Source organism: Meleagris gallopavo, chromosome 15, assembly GCF_000146605.3.
Source record: "Meleagris gallopavo isolate NT-WF06-2002-E0010 breed Aviagen turkey brand Nicholas breeding stock chromosome 15, Turkey_5.1, whole genome shotgun sequence".
Classification (NCBI taxonomy): Eukaryota; Metazoa; Chordata; class Aves; order Galliformes; family Phasianidae; genus Meleagris; species Meleagris gallopavo.
The window spans coordinates 12,886,415-12,894,927 of NC_015025.2; the positions used below are offsets into that span (position 1 = coordinate 12,886,415).

General features: G+C 50.3%; 1 protein-coding gene across 1 annotated transcript; it reads left to right on the plus strand.

Annotated features, from left to right (window-relative positions):
• Positions 1–28: 28 nt before the first annotated feature.
• On the plus strand, positions 29–1,803 carry LOC100551070 (leukotriene C4 synthase-like). Its single transcript, XM_010719121.3, has 4 exons — positions 29–411; positions 701–771; positions 986–1,067; positions 1,267–1,803. Exons 1-4 carry the CDS (start codon positions 290–292, stop codon positions 1,391–1,393), a joined length of 402 nt encoding a protein of 133 aa, XP_010717423.1. The 5' UTR covers positions 29–289; the 3' UTR covers positions 1,394–1,803.
• Positions 1,804–8,513: the final 6,710 nt, after the last annotated feature.

Consider the following 8,513-nt stretch of genomic DNA (forward strand, 5'->3'; position numbering starts at 1 on the left):
AAAAAAAAAAAAAAGAAATGGCAACAACAAAGTGCAGCTGAACTCCCTAATATCTTGTATAGATGATAGATGATTTGTTGAGTATAGAAGAAAGAAACCAGATAACCACTGGTTGTATGTGACTACATATTGCTTGCTTCACCATTGCACAGGTACATTCCTTTGCCTTGTCTGAATGTGCCCAGCTCTCTCTGGAATGTGGGGCTGTGAGATCAGAAGGAAGCTGCAGGACGTTCCCCCTTAGCTCCCGGCAGCCTCCTGGCACCAGGCCAATCCCCATGACTGACCCATGCCACCTTTCTCTCCTGCAGCCTACTTCTTCCTCCAGGTGATCCATGCCAGGCGCACGTTTGGCATTTCTCCTCCCAGCATCTCAGGCCCACCTGAATTTGAACGGATCTTTCGAGCACAGTAAGAAACTCCTCTCAAGACGTGCTCTGCAGCACTCCTGTCCGGTGGCACTACCCTTCCCTTGCTTTGCTGTTCAGTTTCTGGGATGCCTTGCAGTACTTTGGAGGTGCCTACCTCTCTGGGGTCCAGTTAATGGATATAAGGGTCAGAACTGGGATTCAGTGAGCTCAGAGAGCTTCGAGTGGGGCTAAGAGGGGCACTGCCCAAGTTCAGCATCTCTGCTGTCAGTCCTGTGTCCTACATGATCTTCCTCCTTTCCCTTGTTTATAACTTTTCTTTTTCCCTCTAGGGTGAACTCCTCAGAGTATTTTCCCATTTTTGTGGCACTCCTGTGGCAGGCTGGACTCTTTTTCCACCAAGGTGAGAGCAGCCCCACATCCGCTTGGGTGCCAGGTCTGCAGTGCTGCCTCTGTCCTCGGGTCCTGCTCACCTTCTGAGGAATGAATTAGGCAGCAATACTGTCTGATAGGAGTTCAGAGCCAGTGGGCACTGCCTCTACTCCTCTCCTTCTGCTCTACATTTGGGAGCTCTGTAAATCCTCTGGAGTGGTCACTGTGATCTCTCTCAACCACAGGTCTGGCTGCAGCCCTGGGCCTGCTCTATCTTTACTCCCGCTACTGCTACTTTATGGGATATAGAGCATCATCCTCAGACAGGTAACACCTCCAGCCAGTCCTGACTGCTGGGTCACAGTTTGCTCAAACAAGCTGTTTGGGGCCGCTGAGTGAACCAGTGCTGGGCACAGCATGGGCAACGGCCAGGGGGTGGGGCTGGAGCCAGGGCTGCTTCTCAGAGCCCTCGGTGGGAGCAGGGCATTCCCACGGCAGCACAGTGATGCTGTCTCTCCCCCTCCAGGCTCACCCCCATCTACTTCAGCACCGGCATTCTCTGGGTGCTCGTCGCAGCAGCGACCCTGGGCCTCCTGCATTTCTTTCTCTCTCACTATGTGGGTCTGAATGTCCTCCGGCTGCTTGCAGCGTGATGCTCCTGGCCGTCACTGGCATCACCACTTCATACCTGCCCCCATCTACAAGCCCACCTCACCATGCTTCCAACACCTGTGCAGATGGCAGAGCCACAGGGCCATTCTGAAGGCTGTTTGTGCCCAGCACTCCATGCCTAGCTGCTCTGTATGACCAATGGCCAAACCTTCTCCAAAGCAAGGAGAATTTTTGGAAAACAGGAGAAGTAAACTCTTCTCAGCCCAGCCAGCCTCCCATGGTGCACAGCCAGGAAGAGAATTTCTGAGGAAGCACCCACAAGCTGGGGCAGGGCAGAGACAAGGGGCGATCCAGAGGAGGTCCCTGCACATTGCTGGCTGTGCTGCACCAGTGTTGCTGCACACAACATGCTCAAGAGCTGCTGCCAATAAAAGGATGCTGAGCTTGCTGAGCTGTGCATGTCCTCATGGGTCTGCATCTGGCATAGGGCAAAACCTGTGTTTTGGGGTGCAGGGCTGTTTGGTTTCCCTGCAGGGATGGGGACAGTAGTAGTGCAAAGCTGGTTTTCAGCAGTGCAGAGCTCTTCAGGTGGGCTCAGCCCCTGTGACAACAGGGCTGGAAACTCCGGTCCTATGGGTTGGCAGTGCACAGCTCAGGGAACAGCAGAGGTGCTCTGAGCCCTCAGCACCGGGAACCTTTCACCAAATTCAGCAAGAACAGCAGCATCAGCGTGCTGCTGGATTAACAGGGTTGTAAACCCCATCATGCTCCCTCCTTCCCCAGTGACAGTCATATCTTACACTGGAAGAACACAAGGCACTTTTTGGGGAAGTTATGAACTTTGCGAATTGCGTAACTTCCTTCCCTGTGGTTTAATTGCTTTGTCCAGCAGAGCCCCGGTCTGTTTCCCTTTCAAGCTCTTGGATCTGTGCAAACAATTCAATTCCAAACAAAACTAACAGCACTAATCTGTGCAAAGTTTCCGTCACAGCTCCAACCTTACAGGAACCCCCTGGATGTGAAATCCCCCCCCTCAAGCCCGGGAAGGGTTTGCAGCAGGAGGAGAGCTGCTCCCCTCTCCCAGGGATGCTGCCATCGCTCTGCTCCTCCTGCACCAGGATAGCAAAACAGAAAAAACAAAAACTTCGATCGGGACCATGGCTCCACGTCCATGTTTGGGATTTATCAGGTTCAAAAGCTGGGGGACGAGTAGGTGAGAGGATTCACCGCCCACCCGCAACCACAGCGACGGAGCTTCTGTTCACCCCGCTGGGGGCACCAGGGGGCGCCCGCACCACGCGGCTGCGGGGCCGGGGGGAGCGGGACCGGGAGCGAGAGAACGAGACTGGGTGGGGCGAGGGAACGGGGGGATCGGGGATGGCCGCTCCCGGGGTGGACAGAACGTCCCGCTGCTCCCCCACGCACACGAGGCCGGGCGGCATGCGGGGTAGGCAGGTTATAGACGTCGTCGTAAATGCCATGCAGTACGTGATGGTGCACTGAATGAGGTGGCTTAGTGCTCGGAATCGGTGGTCTCGAAGGTCCAGGCTAGATGGTTCTGGGATTCTGTGTCTTCTGCACAAAGCTGGACTCATTTCATCCAGCCCTGCTATTAAGGTTATTGGTGGGAGGGAGTCCTGTAGTCCCACAGAAATCATCCTGACATGTCTCAGTAATGACCTGAGAGCCCCTGCCTTACAGATTCCTGGATCTTCCTGCTCCCTGTCCTGTTGCCAGCAGGAGAGAAGCTCAGCCCCGGGGTAGTTGGAAGGAAATTTGCAGCTGGATGAACGGGAGCTCCGCAAACTGCTAAGGAAGCATGGAGAAGCAGTGAGAATCCTTATATACTGAGAAAAGTTCAAAACCAGGCCTCCCTCCTGCAGGTCTCACTGCCCTGTGCACAGCGGGGAGATGGGGGCACAGATCTCTGCCCACCAGCAAAGCCACTGGCACCCCTGCAGGGATGGCCATGTGCATGCATGCTTGGATTCGTGTGCATGTGCAGAAACTGAGGCCCCTGTAGGGCTTTCATGCTCCATTGAAGAAGTTCTTGTTATCTTGAAAACGTCAAGGGTGCACACACATAGTTTCCTATCCAACATGTGACAGCTATGCAGGATACATGCACAGAGAGGTCTGGTGACAGGCAGCATGCAGCCCACAGCACCCAAATGTTGTGCCTGGGTCCAGAGGAGGCCATGCAGCTGGCAGCAGGAAGAATGAGTTGTTACCAGAGGGAGGATCTCCTTGGAGTGCTGCACATGCAGCCCTGCTGAGCTGGGAAGGAAGAAAGGGTGCAGCAGGTGGCCTGGTGTTGTGGCTGGCATGGCACCAAGGTTCCCATAGCACCAACATCCATGAGCCAAGGGGAGGGAGGGAAGTAGGTCAGAGTGGGTGACAGTACCCAGACAGAGCTCAGGCTGATGAGGGAAAGGGGATGAAGCAGAGGACAAAAGGAGAGGGGAAGGAGACAGCTGAAGAACGAAAAAAGGGAAACAAAACTTTCATATTTCGAATAGCTCATTTCTTTCCCTTAGGGGGGAAAAAAAAAGAGCAAACCTCTTAAAGCCACCTTTGTATATCAGTACTGAGAGACCAAGGCCAGAACCCAACTCCTGCCCATCTGACAACGAGCTGCGACGGAATTCAGATGCTAATTTGCAGCCGAGCTCCTCAATGGGTCTTTATTCCCACAGTTCCGGCTCCCGGCAGAGCGGCCAATGGAGGAAGCTCGGCAGCGGCACGGGGAAGCTTCCCTTTCCCTCCCCTTTCCCTCCTTCCCTCACCCCGATGCTGTTATCGGCTCATCTCCGTTTTATTTGCTGACATTCGAGGGCAAGGAAAAGGGAAGGAAGTTGTGCAACGGGAATAACCACTGTTGCGACCCATTTCATGAGCAGGGGCTGCAGGGACCACAGCAGTGTGCATCAGAGCAAGGAGTGCTTTGCTCCGAGGAAATCGAGGAGTGCACGTGCACCGGCAGAAACCAAGAGGTTGGCACGGTGCTGGTGGAGATTGGGCGAGATGGGGAGGCAGTGTTGGTGCAGGGATGCAGAGAGGGGCAGCAGGGAGGTGTGGATGTTCCTGCGGACCAGGAAGGGCAGGTAAATACTGCCTACAGCGAAAGAACATTCCTGGATTAGATACCATGGTAAAACCCAAGCAAAACCAAAGCTGTTTGCCATTTTGTGTATTATCAGTCAAGATAGGGAGGCCAGGAAAATCCACATGTAAAGGTTAAAATTTGCCTAATCTTCACCAGTTTTATAGATCCCAGTAAATAACTCCTCTCAGGCTGCACAAAGAATTGATCTTTTCCTGGTTAGGACAGAGCTGTAGTAGACATGAGGTAGGTGAGATCTAATCCAACCTCTGAAGGAGAGCATGGACACGTGCTGCGGTGGATTAGGGGAGATCATGGCTTGCTTCTGCCAGGTCTAAAACCAAGAGGTAGGTAGGAAGAGCAAAAGCAAAGCCAGCACTCAGGAAGATGCACAGAGCACGTGGATACATCAGCTGTATCACTTGGGCACTGTGTCACTCAACAGGAGAAAACAGAGTGACCCCACACAGCCAGAGCAGTGTTACCACATGTGACAGGAGGTGGGGATCACCAGGTCAGTAAACATGAAAACAGTGAGCTCTGGTGGTCGCTGCTCCTGGGCTAAGACTAAGACAGGCTTCATTTCGTGACTCCACGTCATGGTCAGATCTATGGCTCATCGGCTGCAGTGGGTTCCTCGTGGTTCCCCTGCCTCAGTGCCTGCAGCCCTCCCTGCCTGTGTCCCTGGAAGCTGCTCCTTGTCTGTCACGATGCTCCCAGGAATAATGAGTTTGGCAAGGGTTGTGTGCTAGAACTGCGCTATTATCTGTCCAGCTACATAGATAATGCAGCACACTCCCCCAAGACCAGACTGGGGCACCCTCATTGTAAAGTATTTACAGATTTACAGCTCATTTTGCTTCTGGGAGGGAATAAAGAAATGCAGACAAAGCCAATTGCAGTGGATGCACACATAGACATTTGCCCACCTCCCTCCTGGCAGATGCAATGCCAAAGTGCCAAAGAGCTGCAAATGTTCTGCCTGAGCCCAGAAGCAGCCTTCCCAGAGATCAGCCTTTTTAGCTCACCCAGCATGGCCAGATGGCTTCTGGTTCAGAGCTGACTCATGCCCACCACGCTCAGTCAGGCAAAGCATGCAGACAGTTGAGATGTGCTGGGAGAGGACTCCTCTTGCTGTAGCTGCATTCCCAGAGGATGCAATCAGAGGCAATTCTTCCACGTTGCCAGAGATGAAGGATGCTCTGAGCATAAGCTGTGAATGACCTGGTGGTATAAAGGCAGGGTGATAGATTCAAACAGGACAGCAGCTTCAGGGAAAAGGAAGGACTTGGTATCTGCCTCTATCTTCAGCAAAGTGTAGCAGCTTCTCTAATTGGTTTCCAGTCAGACTTGTCTCTTCAGTAAACTTGATAAGGAAAACAGAAACATGAGCTCTTGCCCAGCCTCTGCTGCAGAGCACCGTATTCAAAGTAATGAATAGGACAGAAGGGGTGAAAAGGAAGAAAGGAAAGATGAAGTGTAACCAAAAAGCTTCTGGATTTGCCCATAACAAAAGGGAGTTGGAGGCTGGATTAGCAAAGCAATAAATTGAAAAAAAGAGCAGATCATGAATGTGGCCACGTTATCTAATATGGTAGAACACACAGCATGCATATTTAATAGTATTGTTTAGCTTGTATTTATCACAACTAGAGGCTGCGTCTAGTGCTATGGTAGGGACAGAAAGGTTCTAACAACTCTGGAGCTTCTGTGTCTCATGTGGAGAAACTAACTCTTAATAGTATGAGACTTCTATATATTCCCTGTTTTCAGACCTCAAATGATACAGCAAGTCAGCTGCTAGCAGCATTTGGTGAGAGATAATCAGGTTTGCAGATTAACTGTTAGATCCTGAATTATACATGCTTATATGCAAACACAAGGAGCATAAAACACGTCTAGACGACTGAGCTGTGGCAGACTTGAAGGATTAATCTTACAGTAGAACAAATGGAAAACTTCTAGTTAGGAAAGAGGGAAATGTACAGACCACACAGCATTTGGACCAGGACGAAGTTTTGTCATCCTTTCAGAGCAGGTATTTAGACTCTGGTTGCTGGTGGTGTTTTTTTCTTCTCTGATATGGCAGACAACCAGTAACAGAATTATTGATGATTACTTTTTGCACTGCAATAGTATCTCCAAAGTTTAATTGGGGATCAGCATCTGCATCACTTCCAGACATGCAATGTGTCTCCATTTGCTCAGATGCTTATAAAACACTTGAACCAGAGCTGTAGAGTTCCTCTACTGTTTTGCTGCTCAGGAAAGAAACTTAAGAAACCTAACAAACAACAGTGTATGGCTAGTTCCAAGCAGAAATGTCTGAGAAGGTAGCAAGCTTCAAAGAAGAGCTTTACTTTAGTCCTTTGGTCTAACGTAATACTTAACATTTCTGCCCAGCCTTTTGCATCTCTCTGCAGGCATCTCTCACGCAGCCCTGTGTGGCTCTGTGCTCCCATTCCTGTTCACCATGAACTTCAGTGAGGATGTGGGCCATGTGACGATTGTACAATTAATTTCTCCAGTGGGTTTCTACCCAAGAGGCCCCCTCTTTGCCCATTTTCTACTAGATGGACTACAAAACCCAGCATGCTGATCTCCCTGTGCAGACTTGAACACAGCTTTATTTATCTTCTGTTAATGAAAGCGGGAAAATGAGATTAGCTCCTGTTTCCATCAGCCTGCAGGTATGCCTTTTGCAGGAACGGGCCAGTGAAATTCTGAAGCTGAACAAAGCCCTTTTAGAGGAAAACAATTACCTGAAGCTGCAACTTGAGTTGCTGAAAGACATACTGACAGACATGCAACAGCTCAACCATGCCTGTTGGAGGTGTAGGTGTCAGACTGCAACGAACAAACAAAACAACACAGCAACAAAACACAACCAACAACAGGTGAACAGATAATAAGTCCTCCAAGAGATAGTGGAAGCAAGACCCAGAAGTCTGCACATTCATTGCTTCAAGAAACCTAGTAAATCCTACATCAAAAATTTCTAGCAAGATTTTTGTCCCCTATCTCATGCTTTGCAAGTGCTCATGTACCATGAGACTCCCCTTACTTGCAAAGGCACTACTCAGATATGGCAACACAAGAAAAGGGCTGCTGCTGTTAACAATGCCTTCAGTTGGAAACTGCTTTCAGTTTTCAAACACCACGTATATGTTGGTTAATTATAACTCCTCTGACAACTATTTTGATCTTTGCTTGCCTCTCTGCATGCCTGCCTTTCTGCTATTCACTGTCACATTCTTCCTCCTGGTAGTGGCTGCATACAGCGCCTTGTTGGATGTGTCAGCCCAGGCAGGCGTTTTACCTGCGCTTAATAGCAGTTACATATTTACAAAGAAGTCGTATGACCTTTATTGTAAGACTGGGAGAGTATGCGTGTTGCAGAACTGCTTCCGAGCATAAACATAGGGAGATTTCCATTTCCTAAGTGACCTCTAAAGAAAAAAGTCAGAAAGCAGACTTCAAATACGCATATGATCGAGACAGCATTCGATAGACCTGACCTTATTTATCACTGAAAACCTGAGTGCAAGAAACCAGACAGTGCAGCCCATTGCAAAGCTGTGGATCGCGCTGTGTACAGCAGAGAGCCAGCCCCATTAATCAGATGCTGTAATGGAGACTAAAGAGGCCAGAACAATAAAATGACACTTAGTAAATGAGCCTCAGTCTAAGTTTATTAATATTAATTAAAGGAGGACAAAAATGGCTGTCAGAAATGAAAACGTTTCAGTAGGGATTAGCACAGGGGCTCACTGACGTTGGCTGCTCAGTCAGGAAAGCTGTGAGGAGATGCCACACCTGCGCAGTCCTAAGGTCAGCCTTATCGGTCCCATCCCTCTGGCTCCTTCGCAGCTATTCTAAGCAGTCCTAGCGACGCATTCTTTCTAACAGTACTTTCGCTAAGAGCTCTTTGCAACAACGCTTTACAGAAGGAGCGGGTCGGGCTAGGCGTGCCGCCGAGGGGCCGCGGAGAAAACGGTTCGTGACAGCGCAGGGCCGGCCTGACGAGGGCTCCTCACAGCCCTTCCCGCCTCGCCCTG